This window comes from Zeus faber, assembly GCF_960531495.2.
Source record: "Zeus faber genome assembly, chromosome: 6".
Lineage (NCBI taxonomy): Eukaryota > Metazoa > Chordata > Actinopteri > Zeiformes > Zeidae > Zeus > Zeus faber.
The window spans coordinates 3,297,821-3,322,558 of record NC_137201.1 but is presented as its reverse complement, the minus strand read 5'-3'; the positions used below and the strand labels follow the sequence as shown (position 1 = coordinate 3,322,558).

General features: G+C 42.2%; 1 protein-coding gene across 1 annotated transcript in view; it reads left to right on the top strand.

Annotated features, from left to right (window-relative positions):
* The window catches only part of agbl1 (AGBL carboxypeptidase 1), a gene marked incomplete at both ends in the record, with an annotated part of 253,871 nt that overhangs the window by 118,826 nt on the left and 110,307 nt on the right, over positions 1-24,738 (top strand). Inside the window, 5 exons of the mRNA XM_080002341.1 lie at positions 9,227-9,307; positions 17,707-17,796; positions 18,380-18,528; positions 21,249-21,336; positions 23,454-23,586. Of these exons, the coding sequence (XP_079858467.1) occupies positions 9,227-9,307; positions 17,707-17,796; positions 18,380-18,528; positions 21,249-21,336; positions 23,454-23,586 (541 nt within the window). The remainder of the gene's footprint in view (positions 1-9,226; positions 9,308-17,706; positions 17,797-18,379; positions 18,529-21,248; positions 21,337-23,453; positions 23,587-24,738) is intronic.

Below are 24,738 nucleotides of genomic sequence, written 5' to 3'. Positions count from 1 at the left end.
CAGAGTCACTCCGGTAAGAGATGGTTAAGTTGAGGTATAAGGTTAGAGATGTTCAATTTTAGCTAAAAGGTAAGCAAGGGTTAAGTTTAGGTACAAGGTTAACAGCAGCCACAACACCAGCAACACAGACAGACAGACAGACAGACAGACAGACAGACAGACAGACACGTCAGTCGGTCAGTCATAGACTGCAGTTAACAGCCAGGTTTTTAACCTGCTTTTAAAAGTATTCAGTGTGGGGGCCTCTCTTAGGTCCTTCGGTAGGGTGTTCCATTTACTTGGGGCATAGATACAGAAGGCAGCTTCTCCTGCTTTAGAGTTGGTACAAAGGGATAGTTAACAGACCACTGCCTATGGACCTACGAGTTCTTGCTGGTTCGTGTATAATTAGCATTTCATTTTCTTACTGAGGTGCAAGGCCATTTATAGCTTTATATACAAGTAGCAGGATCTTAAAAAAAAATTTAGTTTTGGCCGGGGAGCCAATGTAGAGATCTAAGAACAGGTGTGATATGTTCAAACTGTTTTTGTCCCAGTGAGAACGTGTGCGGCCACATTTTGGATTTACTGTAGCCGCTGCACAGCTGATTTTGGGAGGCCGGTGAATAGGCCATTACAGTTGTCCAATCTACTCGTTATGAATGCATGGGTTAATTTCTCAGAGTCTGCTTTTGACAGGAAGCCTCTTCATTTTTAAATGTATTTTAGATGGTAGAAGGCTGATTTTGTGATGTGATTTAGATTGCCGTCTATGATTACACCCAGATTTTTGGCTTCATTCTTGCCCTCCAGGGACAGAGAACTAAGATGAGCTTCAATTTTTTGTCTTTGAGCCTTTGCACTAAAGATGAGTATTTCTGTTTTATCTGTGTCAGTTGTAAAAAGTTATTTGACATCCATGCATTTATATCATTAATACACTGAGTGAGGGAGTGTATGGGGAGTAAGTCATCGGGAGATAGAGATATGCACAGTTGTGAGTCATCTGCATAATTATGGTAATTTTATTTTGTGTTTCTTTACAAAATGTGCAAGTGGGAGCATATAGAGGTTAAACAATAATGGGCCCAGAATCGAACTTTGTGACACTCCACATGTAATATCCACTTTGTTAGACACAAAATCTCCAAGGGACACAAAGAACTGCCTGTCCTGTAGGTAGGTTTTGCCCTATTTAGTTGAACCCAATATTCCCCGGCTTCCAATTTCTGCTCACATCAACTTTAAAATACTGGTATTTGCCATTAGGGCAGTATATATATATATAAATATATATATATATATATATATATATGTATGTCGTACCTCTATAAATTTCCATAAAAATATGAGATTAAACAACATTGAAACTGAACAACAACATCGCTACAAGTCCATATGTTCGTGCTTCCCAGCAGGGTCAGTGTGTGTGCCACATTCCCGATTGTTTGCACCTGTTACTGTGTGTGTGTTTTTTTCCAGGTGGCAATGACATATTTTCTGTTTGTATTTTCAATAATCTGTATATGCATTTGTCTAGGCGGATGCATTCGTGCCCCTGTGTGTGTGTGTGTGTGTGTGTGTGTGTGTGTGTGTGTGTGTGTGTGTGTGTGTGTGTGTGTGTGTGTGTGTGTGTGTGTGTGTGTGTGTGTGTGTGTGTGTGTGTGTGTGTGTGTGTGCCTGTGTGGGTCTCTTGCGAGAGCCCTTTTTAATGTTTCTCCTCCGAGACATTTTCTCAGCACTTTTAAGAGGCCAACAGACGTTGACATTTAAAAATGTTAAAGACGCAATTTCACTCTGAACTCTATCTAATTATGCTGCTGGTCTGTCTGCACTGATATATATATATATATATATTTAAAAAGGGAATCGTTTTTAAAGTCTTAATGACACTAATGTTCAGGCTATTTTGTGAGGGCGACTTGTGAGTAAATTGTCCGTGTGGAATAAGATTAGGAGCCCTAATACAAGAGACGTTCAAGCTCTGTCCATTTTCTAACCCGAACAGTTCTGTTCGGCAGACTGTGCCTCTGCGTCTGCTTGTTCCATAATCCAGCACCGTTTTTTTCTTTAAGGACTAAAAAGACAAAAAGCTGTTGTTATCTTCACAGAGTGCGGTTCTATTTATTTATTTTTTTTTTCTGCTCTTTTTTTCATTTTCTCTTGTCTCTTGTGAGTTTGACTTGTGTTAGTTTTATTTTTTCTACAAGTTTTACTCCACTACTTCTCTTTTCTCGGTCTCTTTCCTGGGTAGAACTTGCATGAGATCATTACACACAATAATTTAATACATTATGAAATCATAAATACTTTATTTAAAACATTGTGAGTGTGAGTCAATGAGTAAGTGAGTGATTGAGTCAGTTATTGATTGGGTGAGTGAGTGAGTGAGTGAGTGAGTGAGTGAGTGAGTGAGTGAGTGAGTGAGTGAGTGAGTGAGTGAGTGAGAGAGTGACTCAGCCAGTAAGTCAGTAGGTCAGTTAGTCAGTCAGTCCATGATTGATTATTTCATTCAGTCAGTGATTGAGTCAGTTGGTTTCTGACTGAGTCAGTCAGTCAGTTGGCCAGTCAGTGTACCAGCGAGTCTTTAAGCCAGTCAATCAGCAATTGAGGCAGTGGGTCGTTGAGCCAGTCAGTCAGTCAGTATGTCAGTCAGTCAAGAGAGTCAGTGACTAAGTCAGTGATTGAGTCAGTCAGTAAGTCAGTCAGTTACTAAGTGAGTCAGTCAGTTGTTGAGTTAACAGTTATTTAGTTGCAGAGATTGAGTTAGTCAGTCAATCAGTCAGTCAGTCAGTCAGTAAATTTGTCTCTGAGCCAGTCAGTCAGGAACTGAGTCCGGCACAACTCAGTTAGTGAGTCTCTGAGTCAGCCAGTGAGTGTAGAGGTCACAAAGAGAAAGTGAGAAACCAGGGGACAGATTGAGTACCCCAGTCTGATATACTGGGAAGAAGGATAAAGATGGAAGTGAAGCAGAATAAGTGGGTCAAAGAAAGGGAGAGGCAATGAGGCAGAGAGGGAGGGGGGAGAGAGAGAGAGAGAGGGAGGCAGGAGAAAGAGCTGCCATTGCTCTGCTGAGGTTTTTGTCTGTTAGCAAACTTGGAGAGATGAGATGGCAAATACTCACACAGTTGGGGGGGGGTTGGGGGGGGCGGGTCCCGCAAGCACATCCCTAGCTCGGAGATTTTTACACTGCAATGCCAAAACACTGTTTGCACAGGTGGCGTGTGGCTGGGATTAACCCATTTGTTTTCAGTTGAGATAACCATCTGAGTGCTGTGGAAGATTTTTTATGTGTAGGACTTTTACAAGGGCACCGCTGTAAACAGCCACAACATATACAAATCAATTATATATGTCACATATTTCAGAGATAAAAGATCCATTTGAAAAAAAAACGAAGAAAGAGATCTTTATTAATGACCTTTATTACAGCAAGATAAGGTGAGAGGTAAGAGCCTCAGCTTCGGCTGTGGGAGCAGAATGAATTTCATGAATAGTTCTGTTGAAGCCTTACTCATCTGAGAAGCGGTAAACACTTGAACCAGTTGGGGGAAGGGGCAAAGCTACACTGAATCTATGTTGAATACACAGTGGATTGGATTCAGTTGATTCAGTTGACAAAATGTTCGCAATAGATGCACACCCACAACCTTCGCAGTGTTCAGGCCGAGAAAAAAAAGGTGTTTGAGAATCAATTTTTTTCTGCTACAGCTCACAGATTTGGAGATTTATTAGATCGTATTGTTTTAATTGAAAATTGTAATTCTTCGACGGAAAGTGATGCATTCTTTTGCACGGTCAGAATCAATATCATAATCAAAATTCTGATTTGTACAGGGAAGAATACAATTATTTAAATGTGGCATTCATTTTAACAGGATCCGTATCAGTTATGTTAGATTCATTATTGATTTGAGGTACAGTATAAGATGTGAGGTGGACTGACGTTTCAGCTGGTGTGTCAGTAATCGATTTGCTTTCTTTCTGGTAGAAATAAGATCGAACTCCATCCGAAGATTAAGACGCTCGGATGTGCATTCTTGATCAAGGCTACTAATAGCAGATGTAAGTTCTGTAAGCCTGGTATTGTGTTTTTCATTAGAATAGGAGGACTGTGAAATTATCTGTCCTCAGAGAAAGGATTTCAGCAACTCCCAAATGAATGAGTAAGATGTAGATTCATTTTGATTAAAAGAGAGAAATTCATAGATAGATTTTTAAACAAATTTACAGAATGTTTTATCTGCCAACAATAAGAATTTAGAGGTCCAAAGGGGGGGGTGGGGGGGTGGTGATTTATGTGTAGGTAACTGAATATCAAGAAATAATGGTGCATGATCAGATATTAGAATGCTTGAGAAATCAGAGGAAACAAGACACGAGTTGAGACTATTATCTATGAAGAAATAATCTATTCTTGAATGTGACTGATGTACCTGGGAAAAGTAAGAGAACTTTATGGCCTAGGAATTACAAATTCAAAGGGTCAACCAACCACCCTGGGTCATGAAACAACACATGAGTTGAGAGTAGTATTTGGCCGAGGGATTATAAAGTCTCCAGGGGTCAACCCACCGGTCTGGGTTATGAGATCAGAGAAAGATTTAGACAAACATTTAAGGACTGGAAGGATCTAACATCGGGTAAAACACACAATTCAGATCAACCCCGAGACCGGAGCCTATGATGATCTCTATGTCTAATATGAGTCTCCTGCAAAAAGACTATGTCAGAGTTAAGCTGTTTCAGGTGACTAAAAACCTTGGATCTTTTGGTAGGATTGACCATTCTGCATATAACTTCCCCCCCCCGGGTGGAAGTTAAAGCTAGGGGATGAGATTTCTATATGAAATGTGGGCTTTACTGTGATTAGGGTGATTTAAATAAATTTGACTTGATTTCAACCCATAATCAAAATTGCCAACTGCTAAACAGGGTGGGGGATCCATAATGGTATGAGGAGCCATCTTGTGGGATCCAGTGGGTCCAATATTCGCTCTGCACGGTCATATTGTGTCAAGTATTTAGAGGCCAGGTGCACCGTATGGCTTAAACACTGTTCCCTCATGATCTTTATATATTCCAGAATGCTAATTCCCCCAATACACACCACTAAAATAAATTAACACCTCCCCTATCCTTCTCAATTACCTGAACTGAACATCATTAAACCTTTATGGGATGTTTTGGAGGGAAGAGTGCAAAGTACATTTCAACTTCCTTCATCCAAAGAACCTCTCAAAGAATGGTGCAATCTTCCACTATATACAGTAAAGTTCCAGACTTTTATGACCTTCCAAGAAGGTTTGGAGTTGTTCTGAAGACAAAGGGTGGCTTACTGCTTAATAGGTCCTCTGCTTTTTTGTCTACCCCGGTTTATTCCAAGACTAAAATGGAAAACATTAACCAGGAAACCATCATTAGGCCTGATTTCCACTGTTGGGTCCATACAAGAATGGCTCGTGCCTACTTATTAAGCCTCATTAGCACTACAAGGGTAGACAGCTACTACATCACTGCACCACCCTTCTACAAGTTAGACTGAGCAGATTAATCAAGGTGATGGCCTCAATATGTTATCAAACTACATATGTTGTGATGTGTATATAGTATACAGTATATAGTGTATATAGTGTATATAAAGTATATATAGTATATACAGTGTATATAGTATATAAAGGGTAATGCGCAATGAGATGGCACTGAGATGCTGTGCACGCAGTGCGCACCGCACTCTGCGGTAGTGTACATAACGTACAATATCGACTGGTCAGAGAGCTGGTCGTTGGTCTGTACGGTCATTAAACAGGTAGGTCATTAAGTGAGGAGTACCTGTATCATTTTTATTATAATTAGATTTTTGTTGTGTCGGATTTAAATAATGAATATAAGGAACAAGGCGACAACATTTTTACTTTGGTTCGCGTATCAAGATACCCACCTGACTAAAGCTGCTTTCACACACAGACTGCAACCCTGGAATTATCCAGACATTAACCTGATGAGCTGTATGTGTGAACAGGTAGTGTAAACGTGTCTGACACGGAAAATCTCAAGTTTTGAGCTACATGTGTGAAAGGGTAACTCCGGACAATGTCCCGATAATCAGGTCCGGACATTATCCAGACATTGTCCTGAGTGCATGTGTGAAAGCAGCTTAAGCGGATATTACTGGATTACTGTTCTTTCCTCCACAAGTATTTTAGATTTGATTTTACTGCAGTAGAGCATATGGGTGGGATGGTGCTTCACTGGTGCCAGGTGACAAAATCTTTTTACAATGCGAAAAATGCAAACCTATCATTCAACCTATATATAACATCCGTCTAGTGTTGACAAGATGGGGAATAGTTGGTTGGATCACTTGGCATTGACGGTAGTTGTGATGAATCTATGTGATTGACGAATGCCCCCTCTAGTGGTTTAAAATTATACACACACACCAACGAAAATCCTATAATATTCAGGTTCCCCAGAAATGAAAAATAACATGATTGTGTTCTTGTTTGTTTTTTTTCTCGTGGAAAACCGTCCTGCAGAAAATGAGACACATCACAGAGTTGCAGAGTCATGCACAATATTAACAAGTACCTTGCGCTTACTGTAGCTTTGTACCTTAACATTTGCTGTTGTTGGGTTTGTTCCTATGCTTCAAATCGCAGCTGCAGGCGAGGGTCAAACAGAGAAGTAAAATCTCAGTGGTATTCTGTCCATAATTATGGCCTATCTGTGCCTATCTGAGATACAGCCTAGTTTCACGCCGTTTTGCAGCACATTATAGTGCACCATTATCATAGAAAAACATTTTTTCCCATCTCTAGTTCCCCGGGAGGTCTCCAGTCAGGGGACATAATTGTAAACAACTGGACATGGAAATTATTTTTAAAAGCATTTTGTTTAATCCAACCGTTGATTAAATCAGTTGAATAAATGTGTGGCCTATTTTTTGTGTGGGAAACTGAAAGTTAAATCATACTTAAAATGCTTCATTTCCCCTCATCTCACCAAATTTTCCCCTGGGCTCTTGCTGATATGATTCGTTTTTAGTAATTGGTTGGCTGATCATGTCAATATTTCCATTAAAAATCCTCAGACTCAAATTCTGTACACGCAAAGAGGATGCTCAGTCATTTGTAGTTTTTATGCTATGAAAAAAAACAAGGAAAAATAGCCTTTTCCCTTTGTTAGCAGCAGGTGAATTGTTGCAGAATATGATGGTTCATAATTGCAAAAGCTGTTTCAAAAGCCACAGAAGGTTTCGGTTTAAAGACATGTTTTTTCTTTCTCTCTATTCTATATTTCTCTCTCTTTTTCTGTGGTCTGTACAAGTTGACTGTTAACTGCTACATTGATTATTTTTTATTTACTGATTAGATTTATTGATTTAATCATTACTATTATTATGAAAAATGTGAAAGAAATATTCAAAATTCTTATTTACAGTTTTCTTTGCCAAAGCAAATATATGTGTTGTTTCTTCGTTCCAGTAAAGCATGTAAAGCAAAAAATATATATGTTATATAGTGGGGCAAAAAAGTATTTAGTCAGCCACCAATTGTGCAAGTTCTCCCACTTAAAAAGATGAGAGAGGCCTGTAATTTTCATCATAGGTACACTTCGACTATGAGAGACAGAATGGGGGGAAATAATCCAGGAAATCACATTGTAGGATTTTTTATGAATTAATTGGTAAATTCCTCGGTAAAATAAGTATTTGGTCACCTACAAACAAGCAAGATTTCTGGCTTTCACAGACCTGTAACTTTTTCTTTAAGAGGCTCCTCTGTCCTCCACTCCTTACCTGTATTAATGGCACCTTTTTGAACTCGTTATCAGTCTAAAAGACACCTGTCCACAACCTCAAACAGTCACACTCCAAACTCCACTATGGCCAAGACCAAAGAGCTGTCAAAGGACACCAGAAACAAAATAATAGACCTGCACCAGGCTGGGAAGACTGAATCTGCAATAGGTAAGCAGCTTGTTGTGAAGAAATCAACTGTGGGAGCAATTATTAGAAAATGGAAGACATACAAGACCACTGATAATCTCCCTCGATCTGGGGCTCCACGCAAGATCTCACCCCGTGGGGTCAAAATGATCACAAGAACGGTGAGCAAACATCCCAGAACAAAACAGGGGGACCTAGTGAATGACCTGCAGAGAGCTGGGACCAAAGTAACAAAGGCTACCATCAGTAACACACTACGCCGCCAGGGACTCAAATCCTGCAGTGCCAGACGTGTCCCCCTGCTTAAGCCAGTACATGTCCAGGCCCGTCTGAAGTTTGCTAGAGAGTATTTGTATGATCCAGAAGAGGATTGGGAGAATGTTATATGGTCAGATGAAACCAGAAATATAACTTTTTGGTAAAAACTCAACTTCTCGTGTTTGGAGGAGAAAGAAAGCTGAGTTGCATCCAAAGAACACCATACCTACTGTGAAGCATGGGGGTGGAACGTCATGCTTTGGGGCTGTTTTTCTGCAAAGGGACCAGGACGACTGATCCGTGTAAAGGAAAGAATGAATGGGGCCATGTTTCGTGAGATTTTGAGTGAAAACCTCCTTCCATCAGCAAGGGCATTGAAGATGAAACGTGGCTGGGTCTTTCAGCATGACAATGATCCCAAACACACCGCCCGGGCAACGAAGGAGTGGCTTCGTTAGAAGCATTTCAAGGTCCTGGAGTGGCCTAGCCAGTCTCCTGATCTCAACCCCACAGAAAATCTTTGGAGGGAGTTGAAAGTCTGTGTTGCCCAGCGACAGCCCCAAAACATCACTGCTCTAGAGGAGATCTGCATGGAGGAATGGGCCAAAATACCAGCAACAGTGTGTGAAAACCTTGTGAAGACTTACAGAAAACGTTTGACCTCTGTCATTGCAAACAAAGGGTATATAACAAAGTATTGAGATGAACTTTTGTTATTGACCAAATACTTATTTCCCACCATAATTTGCAAATAAATTCTTTAAAAATAAGACAATGTGATTTTCTGGATTTTTTTTTCTCATTTTGTCTCTCATAGTCGAAGTGTACCTATGATGAAAATAACAGGCCTCTCTCATCTTTTTAAGTGGGAGAACTTGCACAATTGGTGGCTGACTAAATACTTTTTTGCCCCACTGTATATCTATATATATCTTTTTACAATTTATTTAAAAAGTATATAATATATATACGTATATAAATAGTTTTATCATTTTTAAATTCAAATTTTCTCTCTCTCCTCTCTCTCTCCCCCGACAGACAGAAGGTGTTTGAAGACACCAAGCGCTTGCTGTGTCCCGATGACGTAGGCCAGGTGGTCTTTAACCTTGAAGAGCCCAGGTAAACAAACAAATAAAAATCAGCCTCCGCTTATGACCGCCTTCGCAACACACACACACACACACACAATGTTGTTTTGTTCCATTCAGTCTATCGTCGTCCGTTTCTTCCAAGGTTCCACATTTTCAATAGAGATTGTGTAATTGAGTTCCATTTCAAAATGAATGCTAGGATGAAAGAAAGTATTGCATTTGTTTTAAGAGGAAGTAATATCACTATCCATCCACCATCCATCCATCACCAGAGAAGGCTGCAGCTCTGACACAGAGATAGCAGCTCTTCTTAGCTTTGGAGCCATGATGGTGGTACCCACGGAACTTCGGAACAGAGGGTTTTATTGAATTTGCTTCCTGGTCCCGAAGCGTACAGGAGGTGTGTGTCTGGTCTTGGATCGTCGCACACTGAATCGCCACATAGTTACTCGGCCATTCCACATGCTCACCATGAAGATGTTTTGTGCAAGCATCGACTTAAAGGACGCCTACTTCCACGACCCGATAGCACCGAAACACAGGAGGTTCCTCCGTTTCACCTTTCTGGGGGTGGCCGACAAGTACACAAAAGTACCGTTCGGCTACAAGCTTGCTCCGCGGGTGTTTTCCCACTGCGTTAAACTGCTCTGCTGCATTGTCAGGGTGTCACGATCCTGCCATATCGTGATGACCTCCTGATCCTAGCTCCCTCCATGGAGCTAGCAGTCGCTCAAACCAGGCTTGTGATTGCTCACCTCACGGACCTGGGGTTCGCGATAAACTAGGAGAAGAGCACTCCCATATCCAGCCAGCAGGTGGTCTTGTTACCATGAAAAATACGGGTTATTGAATACTAAAACATGAGATGAGATGAGAGAGACAAATTAGTTCTTGGTCAAGGGTTGTCGCAGAGGCAAGCTCCATTGTGACATGGGAAGGGGTTTGTCACAATGTAACAGGCAATAGGGGGACTGGAATTGTTTTTTTATTGTGACGAGCCTACAGAGTTTGTGCGTTAAAGAGTGTCACACCACTGTTTGTTTATATGGTCATACAATAATACAGTATTGTAGCGAATAATATTGTAACATTCCATCCCTTTGAGCATATAATCAATAGAGGAACAAAATTTATAGGTAAAGCACATCACAACCAATCTCAAAACACGAACAAAACCTCAAACCAATCAAACAATAGATACATGTAAATGTATGTACTAAGAATAAAGCAGGAACAAATGCAATATAATGAATGATCGTTACAGCTACCACTTCCGGTTCCGGTAACGTCTATTGTGTTTGTGCTACTTCTTTGAATCACTTCCCAAACTACCTGATTTTGGATTACGGATCTCGGATTTTTTACACTGTGATATACCTACTTTTTCCTGGCTTGACCCTCGCCTAAACTGTCTTTTTGGATTTTGGAACGTGGACTCTGGCTTGGCTAGCGCTTGGCTAGCGTTCAGCTAATGCGAGCTAGCCTGTTAGCATATTGCTAACTATGCCGGCATCGATGCCTACCTCTGCGGATTGTGGGAACTGTTTGCGCCTGGTCGACAGGCTCAGCGCTCTAGAGAAGTCGGTCTTCAAAGACATCCAAAACCTGCGTGAGGACATTAAGAAGAAGGATGAACTGTTTGATGAACTGCAGACGATTCACAACTGTACATGTCCCTATCTCCCGATGACCTACTCCCCATACACTCTCTCACTCAGTGTATTAATGATATTAATGCATGGATGTCAAAGAACTTTTTACAACTGACCAAAGACAAAACAGAAATACTCATCCATGGTGCAAAGGCTCAAAGACAAAAAATTGCAGCTCATCTTAGTTCTCTCTCCCTGGAGAGCAGGAATGAAGCTAAAAATCTAGGTGTAATCATAGACAGTGATCTAAATTTTAAGAGCCATATAAATCACATCACAAAATCAGCCTTCTCCCATCGAAAAAAACACTACAAAATTAAGAGGCTTCCTGTGAAAAGCAGACGAAAAATGAATCCATGCATTCATAACGAGTAGATTGGACAACTGTAATGGCCTATTCATCGGCCTCCCAAAGTCAGCTGTGCAGCGGCTACAGTAAATCCAAAATGCGGCTGCACGCGTTCTCACTGGGACAAAAAAGTTTGAACACATCACACCTGTTCTTAGATCTCTACATTGGCTCCCCGTCAAAACTAGAATTGATTTTAAGATTCTGCTACTTGTATATAAAGCTATAAATGGTCTTGTACCTCAGTATATAAAATAAATGCTAATTATACACAAACCAGCAAGAACTCTCAGGTCCAGAGGCAGTGGTCTTTTAACTATCTTGTACCAACTCTAAAGCAGGAGAAGCTGCCTTCTGTATCTATGGCCTAAGTAAATGGAACACCCTGCCGAGGGACCTGAGAGAGGCCCCCACACTGAATACTTTTAAAAGCAGGTTAAAAACCTTGCTGTTCGCTAGAATCTATGACTGTCTGTCTGTGTTATTGGTGCTGGTGCTGTGGCTACTGCTAACCTTATACCTAAACTTAACCCTCGCTTACCTTATGGCTAAAATTAAGCATCTCTTACCCTATACCCTAACTTAAACACCTCTAACCTTATACCTCAATGTAACCGTCTCTAACATGAGTGAGTTCTCCGGTTCCGGTGAGAACTACCACTTCCGGTTCTGGTGACTTCTTTGCGTGTGCGTGTGCGTGTGTGTTGCTGTTGTCTTTTTTTTCTTTTCTTTTTTTTGCTGTTGTTGTTTGTTGCTGCTGCTGGAGTTGATGTTGTTGCTTCTGTTGTTGTTTTGTGGCTGCTGCTGCTACTACTGCTATTTCTGTTGCTGTTGTTGTAGTTTCTGTTGTGATATTTCAGTGAGAGGATAATAAGAAGGGTGTGTCTTCGAAGAGAGAGTCAAAAGGATCTCCATCCCGAGGTAAGAATGACCCGTAATTTAGGGACGCTAATTAAGGGACTGGATTAAGATGAGACAGTGCACAGAGTTGAAATTCCCGTTTCCGGTGAGGGCTACCACTTTCGGTTCCAGTGACGTCTTTGCTCTGCGTAACTTCGTTTAGATGAGATGGTACACACTGTTGACTCAATACAGATGAGGAGATTTCTGGTTTCGGTGACAGCTACCACTTCCGGTTCCGGTGACGTCTTCGCTTGTGCGCTGTTGCTGCTACTATTGCTGCTGCGGTTTTCTGTTGCTGCTATTATTTCTGCTGGTATTGTCGTTGCTGCTGCTAACCTTATACCTAAACCTAACCATCCACCTTTACTGGATTTAGATGAGAGATGGTGCACACAGTTGAAATCTCAGTGTCTGGTGAGGGCTGCCACTTCCGGTTCCGGTGACATCTTTGCTGTGCGTTGCTTCCCTGAGAACTGTTGACTCAATACAGATGAGATTTCTGGTTCCGGCGAGAGCTACCACATCCGGTTCATTCTGTTGCTGCTGGTACAGTAGCCGCTAATGTTGTCATTGCTGCTGGTGGTGTTGGTGCTGCTAACCTTATACCTTAACTGGTGTTGTCGTTGCTGCTGCTAACCTTATACTTAAACTTAACCATCTCTGACCTTATACCCTAATTTAAAATGCTCTAACTTTGTACCTCAACTCAACATCTCGAACATTTCTAACCTGAGTGACTTTTCCGGTTTTGGTGAGAGCTACCATTTCCGGTTCCAGTGAGGCCTTTGCGTGTGCATTGCTGTTGTTGCTCCTGCTTGGTTTTGCTGTTGTTGCTGCTGGTGTTGATGTTGCTGCTATTTCTGTTGCTGTGGTTGTTTCTGTTGTGATATTACACTTAGAGCATCATAAGAAGGGTGTGTTTTTGGAGAGAGAGAGTCAAAAGGATCTCCCTCCCGAGGTCTGTTTGGAAACTTGACCCTTAACTTAGGGTCACTTATTAAAGGACCGTGACTGGATTAAGATGAGATGGTGCACACAGTTGAAATTTCCATTTCCGGTAAGGGCTACCACTTCCGGTGACGTCTTTGCTGTGCTTTACTTCGTTGAGATGAGATGGTACACACGGTTGACTCAATACAGATGAGGAGATTTCTGGTTCCGGTGAGAGCTACCACTTCTGGTCCCGGTGACGTCTTTGCTTGTGCCCTGTTGCTGTTGCTGTTTTTGCTGTTGTCTGCTGCTGCTATTGACACTGCTGGTGTTGTCGTTGCTGCTGCTGCTGGTTGTTGGTGCCGCTAACCTTATACCTTAACTGGTGTTGTCGTTGCTGCTACTAACCTTATACCTAAACTTAACTCTCGCTTACCTTATACCTCAACTTAACGTAACCTTATACCTCGAGTTAACCATCTCTAACCTGAGTGACCTTTCCAGTTCCGGTGAGAGCTACCACTTCCGGTTCCGGTGACGTCTTTGCATGTAGGTTGCTGGTGTTGTTGTTGCTGCTGGTGTTGTTTTCTGTTGCTGTTGCTGCCACTGTGGTTGGAATCGCTTTTATTGTTGTTTTTGTTGTCTTTGTTGTTGCTCTTGTTGTTGCTGTTGTTTCAGGGGCATTCTTTTGTAATGACCGGCTGACAACTATGTTCTCTCTTTCTTTTTTGGATCTCTTTGTAAAGCGCATTGTGTTGCCCTGGTATGAAATGCGCTCTATAAATAAAGTGTGACTTGACTTGACTACACAAGAAATAAACAGTATGCCTACATATAACCTGTTAACCTATAGTTATCAGAAAAAAACTAGCCCTTGATGTCTGGTAAAATCCAGTGGGAAACCCAGGAAGTCCTTTTTGTTCGGGTTTAGTTTTTGGTTGGACCCCAAAGCAAAAATGGACTCCAATTAGTTATTGATGTGGATAGCCAGTTTGTGTGGGTTGTGAAGCTTTAATCAGGGAAAACCTTACACAAGCGGTGAAGTGGATGACGATATGATGTATAACAAGGTTTCCTGATGAATACCAGACAGAAGCAGTGACACTGGAGCTTTACGGTGACTGACACAGGCGAGGAGCTTTCCGTCAACCACGAAAACCTCCTTAAACTTGCGAAGAGGTGGGTAAATTGGAAGAGGAAACAAAATCAGAATCAACAAAATTGTCATCCGAAACCAGAGTCCACTAAAACTTGGAGAGGTAAGGAAACTTGCGACCAAGACACAGTGCATCAGCTGAAAGCGTTTGGTGGAGGGGGAAACAGCAAATGTACTGAATGGCTCGCCAGCGTCCCCCATATGGCTGATGAGCCTGCTCTTCTGGGCAGATTGGGGCAGTTTGCAATGATGTGACCAGCCTGGCTGCAATACATGCAGAGCCTCTGGCGGAGATGACGTTGACGTTCGACAGGAGTGAGCCTCATCCTTCATCCACAGAATATGAGCCCTGACATAAGGAGAGGAGCCAGTTACTGGCTTCCACCCCTTGTAACAGGTGATCAAACACTTTATGCATCTCAGCCTCAAACGACAGAAAGGAATGACAGATAGGCGAGTGACTATTAGCCATGGCCACGGCCCAAGCCGATACGTTCTCTGACAACAACCTCATACAGTATTGTAGCAAATAATATTATTGTAACATTCCACCCCTTTGAGCATATAATCAATAGGGGAACAAAATGTAGCGATCTTAGATTTGTTGGAGGAGTAAGTAACAGGCTGCAAATCAAACACAAGGGAACACTGATGAAGGAATTGACTACAAGACCCTAAAACTCCTGAGTACCTGACATGAGTGGGAATTAATGGTTCTCGGGAATGGCTGGGCTGAGTGGCTGGAAAACCTGGAGCAGGATGAGGAACTGGAGGAGTCACACTGGAAAGTTTGCGAAGTGTGTCAATAATCTCTTTAAGTGCTTTTTCATGTTGCCCGACATGAGCTCCTTGAGATGATAACGCCTGCTTTAATCTCTCCATCTCTGCGGGGTCCATGTTGCCAGACAATTCTGCGAAGGAAAAAGTTGACCGCATATAACAAGGTGGGGAGTGGCCAGGCTGGAGGGGGATTGGACTTGACGGGTGTGAGGATCAAGGGCCATCCAGCAGGATGTTGAGTTCTTCACCACCTCCATATCTAACTCTGAGGAGCCCAATGATTATAGTAGACTTGTCTCACAGAGGGACCATGGACCGCAGCCCACAGCCAGATCTCCATTTCCAGCTTGGCCAGGGGTGAGGACGTATCGAAGGAGGGAAGCAAAAAGGAAGACTCAGGTTGCACCAAAAATGCCATTTATTGCACCCCCACTGCCTTCATAATCAAATCTCGAGCCAGCAGTGCCACGCAACACCCAAATATCATTAGGACAACTATGACAATGCAAAGAATGATTAAGAATTTAGTGATGATGCTGCCCCATTGTCCTGCCGGACCAGAAAACCTAACCATATCTCACTGGCCGTGGCCAGCGTTGTCTTTAAGTTCTTAGGGCAGCGTTTTAAGCTTAGGAAGGGCAACGGTGAACTTTCCGTCCGGGACGGCATTATTTGGAAATTAATCCAGTCGAAATGTATTGATTGTGCACCAGGGACAGATTATGGATGCAAATCCATTAGAAATTTGGCTTTGTGCCTTGTATCCCCCCCCCCCCCCCTTGGGATTCCTATAACGTCAACATAGATACTAGAGGCATCAGCAAAATGACCGACCGAGTGCCTGCTGGAATGACACCTCCTTATACACAAGGAGGTGTAGTAGCAGGGCCCGCAGGATCATGAAGGATCCTCATCACCCCAACAACGGACTGTTCCAGCTGCTGCGGTCAGGCAAGCGCCTCCGCAGTCACGCAGCGAGAACAGAGAGACTGAGACAGAGTTTTTTCCCGCAAGCCATAAGAACTGTCAACGCTGACCTCACCAGGGGTCCTCACTGAGCCACACACATAGGCTCCACTACTCTACTGTACTGTATGTAGCATACTGTACCACATACTGTGTCACTGGGTTGTTCGGTGATGCCGTATTGCTGTGCCGTACTGTTGTATACTGTGCTGTATTATCCCACAAACACTACCTCACTTCATTCACATGCCACTTTAATGCACATATCTGTATATACATAATTGCCTATTCCATATACATAAGCATATTCCATTATGTATTCCATTTTATTTTATTTTATTTTATTTTATTCTATATATTTTTATTTTAAGTATTCGAATTACTGTATTACGTTTTAGGAATCAGTTAGTTGGTTTATTAGAAAAAAAAATTTCCCTAGGACATATTGTGTGTTATCACCGGGTGCGTTGCATTACATTTCACTGCATATATGAATGAAAGTATGTATATGTATGTGATTAAACCTCTTGAATCTTGAATCTTGAATCTTGAGGGGCAGGAATGCTTGTAAGCAGTTCGAGGTCAGCTGAGGTGATAATATAAATTTTCTGTGCCACCGCTATGCGGGAACATAGGCCTGACCAATTGGCGGGCAAGGTAGTGTGCAGCTTGCGACCTCCACACAGCCTGAATATTTCGGGGACCTGCTTCGTCTGCTGTAGCAGAACTTTGGGAATAGAATAGCCACCCTCCACTACGGGAATGCTGTTGAGTTTTATCTGACACACCACGGAGCAGTTGTGTTATTGGGTGAACTGACAACACTCATGTTGGCCTAGAACATTCAATTCTGATAAGTGAATACGCTGTGTTGTCAAATGACCTGACGGGCGTTCACCGATTGTGTTATTTTCAGAATTAAGTGGGGTTTTGACATGGGTGCAGTGTATCATGCAGTCCCAGAAATATGACGATGTGGCCATGTGCACTCCATTGGTTGTGGGATCGTAGGTTTGAGGACCCCATTATCTTTTAGCAGTTGAGCATGATGCCACCGTATCGGGAGTACTATTAATAATGTTGTGATTAGTATGAATGCTAGGGTCCCTCTGACTCCGCAGTCATTTAAATGGGTTAAATGGGTGCCATGTGCTTTGCTCACGGTTTCTGCTGGGTGTAATCACTGGGTGTGAGTGCTTAGCTTTTGGGGATGTCGGTGAGTGGACAAGACCGTCCTGGTGGTTCAGTTGAGTTCAGTTGGTTTCAGTCGGGTTCAGTCAAACTCAGTTGTGCGTCTTTGTTAAATGTGGGTATTAGTTAATAATTAGGGCTACTGTCATAGAACCGTAGTTAACTGCAGTAACTGTCGTTTCGTGTATTTTTCCCCAATTGTTATTCTTGAAAAACAGTGATACTTTGGGAAAAAAAATAATAATATAATGGTCATCCTTTATTTTTAAAGCGCCACCACAAGCTGAATGCTATTTCCCTCTAAAGCTAACTCATGGTTAATATGCATTATTTAACCTTTCTCCTTTCTCTCTCTCTCTCTCTCTCTGTCCTCCTCCCTCTATTTCCCATAACCCCTCTTTGAATTTAAATGTCAAACATTTAAAATCGGGTATGAAACACCATCCTCCGCTACCATTCTCTTGCTCTCTCTCTCTCTGTCTCTCTCTCTAACTGTGCAGCTCGCAGTGTGGGTCAGACAGACCAGACACCTTGAGGTTTTTCTCCAAGTTCGAGTGCGGTAATTTGAGGAAAGCCATCCAGGTTCGCAGGTACGAAGAATGATTAAAACAAAAACAAACCCCTTACATGAACCCTCCCCCATACATGTCACAAAATGTGATTTGATGTGAAATCATGTTATGTTTGGATGGGACTGTAAAATGTTAAAAGCATTGTGAAAAATTGATGAAAAGTTTGACTCTTTTGAAGATTTGACTCTTTACAAGTGACTCACTAAAAGGATTTGTAAAACTCTCTTCATTCCTTTGATTCAGTTGGTGTAACTTGCGCATGCATGACTCCCGACTCACAGATCCTCGTTTGCGATCTCGTCATGAGTCATTGCCGCCAGCTGAGGCACAGGCTGACTCATGACTTGGGGATCTTGGGTCTTTTGGTTTAAGATTTGACTCTCCTGAATTCAGCCGGGTGCAGTAAAAGAGTCTTGAACTAACAACTATTTTGCCATTGTAACTCATGACTCCCGAGTCAATTAAAGATTTTTGTTTGTTACGAACAAATCCTTTGTGTGTCTTGCTTTACTCAAGGCAATGTGAACTCCTCAAATGATGACGAATGGGTTGAAGTGATGTGCAATACAAAAAATATATATCAATATCTCCACTCTCCTAGGCATGAATATGACCTCATATTGAATGCGGATGTCAACTGTTCACAGCACACTCAGTGGTTTTACTTTGAGGTCAGCAACATGGTGGCCAACGTCCCATATCGCTTCAACATCATCAACTGCGAGAAGACCAACAGCCAGTTCAACTACGGTGAGAAGATCAAGGGGGTTTGGATAGAGGGATAGTGGGAATAGTGTATAACTATAACAATAACTCTTCAATGTTTTTTCCATGGCATTCCTGTTGATATGCATATATTTTACATCCAGGGAAGTGTATAACCAAGGGAGGAATCGGGAAAGTGAAATTCGGATGTCACCTATTTAAAAACGCAATGGAAAATTCCCATTTTTAATATGTATTATGGTATTGAGCGATAGTTGTGGGGTGATTCTTCAATCACTGCTTTTTAGAATAAAAAAGACAGGAAAGATGGGTTCAGAATGATGCAAAAAGAAAAACAAAACTCCATTCACAAAAGGATCAACTAACATGGGATCAACTAACACAAGTTTTGGGAAATATATTGCAAATCAAAGAAAATGTCGCAAACGCACTTAATTCTAAGCTCGATCGTTATTGGGAAACTAAGCCTTTAGCTAAGGCAATGCAAAAGGTTGCCCGCACACACGCCGAAAGAATACTTTTTTAAGGCTCCGTCGACTAATTCATCTGCTTGTGCATACAGTAGCTGTAGGGCATATTTTATCTTTACATTTCTTTTCAAATGGGCCTTATTTCTGTCCAAAGTATAAGATTATACTCTTACATGTGTTTATATCATTAAATGCATGTCGTGCAAGCATTGAAAATAGATATCGGCCATATTCTTATCATTTGTCTGAAAAACTGTAATCCTTCAGGCACGTCGGTCGGTAATTAAAAATCCTAGCGCAAACTCTGCTCCCTACGCAGACGAGCTTCGCACTGAATAGTAAATCAAACCATCCTCGTTCTGGCTATTTTTCTCGAGATGAGTTGGTGTGGCAGACTGGTGGGGGCTGGAAATATTCATTATTTCTCAGGTAATATGAATGGAGATAAGGTAGAAGGGGTGGCTGGGGTGCAGCAGGTGAAGGAAGAATAGGCGTGAATGTACCCAAGACGATCCACGTGTCCCATTTGATATTGTGGCAGAAGTGGCCGGCAAATCCAACTGTCTGGGAACAAGAGGGAAGCGGGGATGGAATCAAAAAGTGTTTCAAGGCTGCACTTTCTGAAAGTATGGAATTCCTCCAAAACCCAGGAAAAAAATATTGTGGTTGTGTGAAAAATCAGTTCAGGGACGTTTTCACAGCAGCATCGCCGCTTTGTAAATTCTGAGTTCAAAGGTCATGGACTGTTGTGAGAAGACTTAAAACTAAAGTAAAATTACATGAAACGGTACCTCTTCTTGAACAACCTCTTTTATTTCCATAATAATAGAATATCCCCACAGATGCGACATCTGTCCCGTTCCCATATCTCGAAGGAAAACCGACCCGTCATCACCACGAGGCCCTATTTGAAAACAACATGGGTGGTGTGTGTTGACACACTCCAGCAGCTCAACATCAGCAAACTTCTGGAGATATAGATCGATTCCACAGCCTGCATCTTCTGACCCCATCTATTTTTTGTTGGATTTGGGCTGTTCACCCACTGTACAGTATATTGCCACCTGCAACACACAAAACAGCCGCATTTAAGAGCTTAGCAGTATAAACTATATGTATATATATATATATATATATATAAATAAATATATATACACATATATACTACCTCTAACACAAGCATACATAAACCCACACAGACAAAGCACCAAGCATTGATAGTGCAGACCTCTCACTGTGCTTTCGCTTTCTTTTTATGGAAGGGACCTCAACAGTCTCAGCTGTGGGTCCCGCTATAATAGCCAATCATTTGTGGCTAAAACTCACACCGGGAAGTGAAGAGATGGCAAAACAAAACAAACAGCCCCCCCCCAAACACACACACACACACACACACACACACACACACACACACACACACACACACACACATAATGTCTTTTGTACCGTTGGGAAATAGATCCCTCAGTTTCATCTCAGGAAGTGAACGTGAGAGAGGGAGAGGAGCACCATTGCTCTGGAATAGCCCGATTCCGATTTCCCATTGTAGGGAAAATTCCTTTTTTCCCTCGCTGAACGATGGCAACGTTCTGACATAGGAGAATGTACTCTTGCTACCTCTTTTCTCAACCCGGGAGAAATTATACCTTCACCAACAACACAACCACAATGGGGGGGGGACGGCTGGGTATCATCCTCTGCCGAGGGGGAGGGGAGGGAGGATGGGCGAGGTATTTTAACTTCTGTAGCCTGAGGACACGAAATGAAAGAAATACAGCGTGTCTGTTTACAAGGCAGGCACAGTTAGGCAACTGTGTGTGTGTGTGTGTGTGGGGGGGGGGGGGTTGTTTGCAGCCTTATTCACTGGCTTTGATAGGGGGGGCTTATAGCACATCTGCAATGCCCACCATCATTGCCACGAAGGGCCCCAGAGTTAATGCCTCCAACGGTGTACAACCTATTTTGAAGGGTGTTGGAGAAAACAGTAAGCCCTGCGCTTTGAGCCATCCTGATGAAATGCACACGCACACACACACACACCCTTGAATGTGTGCATGTTATCTACGGCGAGCAGAATATGCAGAGACCAATCACCTTGTGCTACAGCTTCACTGATGCTATCTTCCACTCTAATCCCTGTAGCTATCTGTCTGCTTGTGTGTGTGTGTGTGTGTGTGTGTGTGTGTGTGTGTGTGTGTGTGTGTGTGTGTGTGTGTGTGTGTGTGTGTGTGTGTGTGTGTGTGTGTGTGTGTGTGTGGTTACACTGCACTTTAGGTATGCAGCCTGTACTCTACTCAGTCAGAGAAGCTCTTGAAGGCAGACCGCACTGGGTTCGGGTCGGGACAGAGATCTGTTATTACAGGTACAAGATTTTGTTCACAGCTGGAGTTTTGTTTGATTTTAAAACTTTTTTTTTTTATTAACCTGTGATGTCAGCAGGCAGGGCATACAACATACAACATATTTGTATTTATTGCATTTAAGACAGTTAATCTGCAAGTGTAGTTAAAATTCTCTGAACAACTCCGTCTTTTGGATGACCCATGGAATAACAAGAGAAAGGCATTTCTTTTATAGATTTCAGGCTGCCACCAATCCCCAATCTTACCATGTTTTGATCAACGAAACACATGGCCTCTGCTTGTAACAATTGCTGCAATAAAGAAGAAGAAAAGAGAAAGAGGTAAACAGGAGGGTGTTCAAGGGAGTATGTGAGGCAGATGTTGACAGTGTCTCTGTATGATGTGTCCACCCGAGAGTGCACAGCATTGTTTCCCAATTAATGCTGGAGTATGATGTCAGACACCTTTCATAGTGCCTCCAAGCAGCAGAGTGGCTCAGCAGCCACCCACAAGCCCTGCAGCTGCACAGACACCTCACCGCCACAAGAACATTCCAAGCCCAAAGCTTTGCAGCTCACTTATGCACGCCCCCAAGATGCAAAAACCAGTACCACGTGCACAAGTTCAATCAGCAACCCTGAAGCACACACGCAACCCACCCCCACAAGCACAGACAACAGGCATGGAACCGGGACTAACTGAACCGCCTGCCCAGAAGGCAACATGCCCTGCCCAGCCACAAGCACACACCAACACAACCGAGTAGACTCGGCACAGGACACTTAGACAGCAACTCCGCCAGGGGCAGACAGAATCCCACCAGTGACCCCAGATAGTCAGATATGTGGACCCTCCACCTCTACCTGCACCCGTCGCAAAAAAGCCACGCAGCAAGAGCAAAACCGACCGCTACCACTGGCATGCCGGATGCCACCCAGGGATAAACCACTGAGACCTGAGCAAAGCCTCAGGAGGCCCACCCTGCTGCCCCTCATTAAGCAGTGCTGGGAATGTGTGTTAATTTTGTGTATGCGGTTAAACTTGCAGGGCGTGGCAATAAGCATTACAAGCAGGTACAACCTGAACCACTCACACTCCTCTTGTGCACAGACCCTGGTCTAGTCGTTAGTGTTGTTGTTTTGTATTTTATTGTGTGTCTATGTATTTGTGTGCTAAACTGGTGTGTGTGGCATTAAAATTGCGGAAAATGACATGAGTCCAAGGCCGAAAAGTCGTGGGCCTGATTGTAGCTGCCAGCCGCGCCTCCACCCAAATCATTTGCACCCCACCTGGCTTGCAAACCCTAGGCCTATCATTTGGTGTGTGTGCTGAGTTTGTATTTAAGCACAGAGAAAGATACGCGAAGCACAACTAGACCAAGGCAGAATTGCAGCAGGAAGCATTACGTTCCGCTTGTCAGATTGACTGGCTGATTGGTGTAGTTCTCACGTGCTTGACTGGGCCTTTGGTTCACTGTGGCAAAGAAAAATGATATCCCACAAAATCACATAATTACAAATGGATAATGGATTTTAAGATAAGGTAGATGGGGTATGGTTCATAATTATTTTTTATTTTTTAATTGATTTTAATGATGATTATTGTTGTAGGATACCGTTTACAAAGTGTGGAAATTATTTTTTTTGTGTCCTAAGTTCAATGTTTTTCGAACTGGACATTTTCACACAAAGACACAATTATACATGAAATTATTTATTTGTGCTATAAAGTAGCTGCAAGAGTTTCACTCTACCAAGTGGAAAGCAAGGCAAGGCAGGTTTATTTGTATTGCACATTTCAAACTGAAGGGCACTTCAACCTGCTTTACATAAAAGCCATTATATAAAATTAAAGAAGAATAAAAGCATAGAAAAAAAAGCTCAAATCTGGTAAAAGGTTCATTTAAATCAGGCCTAAACAATTTTTAAAACTTATTACTCAAATGTCCCTAATTCAAGGTGTCTCTGTAGATGATGAAAGGATTACTTATGATTCATACTGATGTTTAGACATGGTTGAGTTTTCTTAAAGTATACAATGTGTTCCGCAACCATCATTCAACTTGCACTGCCAATCCAGTACCAGAGGATGATAATGATGATGATGTGGCATTCACTTTTTTTTCTCCCTAATCCAGGAATCATTTCTGCCCGGCACTAGGCAGGAAAAGTGCAACTTTCTACACTTTGACCTTTATGGTGACCTTCAAACACCACGAAGATGTATGCTACCTGGCCTACCATTATCCTTACACATACTCTGCACTGCAGGTATCCGTCTATCTTTATATGTTTGTGTCTGTCTGTCTATCTCCAATATTTATGTATCCCTCTATATTTATCTATCGGTTGGTTTTTCAATCAATCTATCTTTCTAGCTGATGTCTTCTCTGCATGTATTTGGTTGTATTTGTATTTGAGTTTATGTCAGTGTCGATGAGAAGCCTGATGTATTAACATTACATGTTGAATAATATTTGAGCGAGTATAGCAATGAATTTCAGTGGGATCACCAAGAAGCATAGCTGCTGCCTCTACACATCGGTAACACCGATTCTTGTTATAATTCATTTTGTTTTCTCTGTTTTGTGTGTTGTTGGGCACACATGTTTTTTTCAGGATGATTGTAATGACACAAGTTATCGGTTGATACCTAGAATAAGTACTATAAACTGTAAATTACTGAAAATTGTTAACCTTACAAAGCACAGGTGATAAATTACACAGTCATTCCTATATAATATGCAGGGGAAATGTATGAAAATGCCAAGTATTAATAAAGTCGCTCAGTAATAAACCAGAAGGTAATTATATTTGTTTGGGATCAAGTGACTAGTGTCTCTTAATATCATTCACAGAGGATGGTTTCGGAGCAGAACATCTTCTGTAAGGTATTGTCCAGATTACATGAGCAATTATGATCAAAAATTCTGCCGTGATCAACATATGGTCAGGTGCCATCATATCCCCTGAGAACCACCCAATTATACCCAACACCAATGATCATGAAATGTTTTTTATTTTTATAAAACAAGACTGTTTAATGCCATCCAGAGTTGAAGAGAAGAAGTTTACTGGTACCCATCTCCAGCAATAAGGCAGACATACAGAGCTGTAGTAACTACAGGGAATAAAGTTGATCAGCCACAACATGAAGCTATGGGAAAGGGTAGTGGAGGCTAGGTTAAGAGGAGAGGTGGGGATCAGCGAGCAGCAGTATGGTTTCATGCCAGGAAAGAGTACTACAGATGCAATGTTTGATTTAAAAATGCTGATGGAAAAGTACAGGGAAGGCCAGAGGGAGTTGCACTGCGTCTTTGTAGATTTAGAGAAAGCATATGGTAGGGTGGCGAGAGAGGTAGTGTGGTATTGCATGAGGAAGTTGGGGGTGGCAGAGGAGTATGTAAGAGTGGTACAGGATAT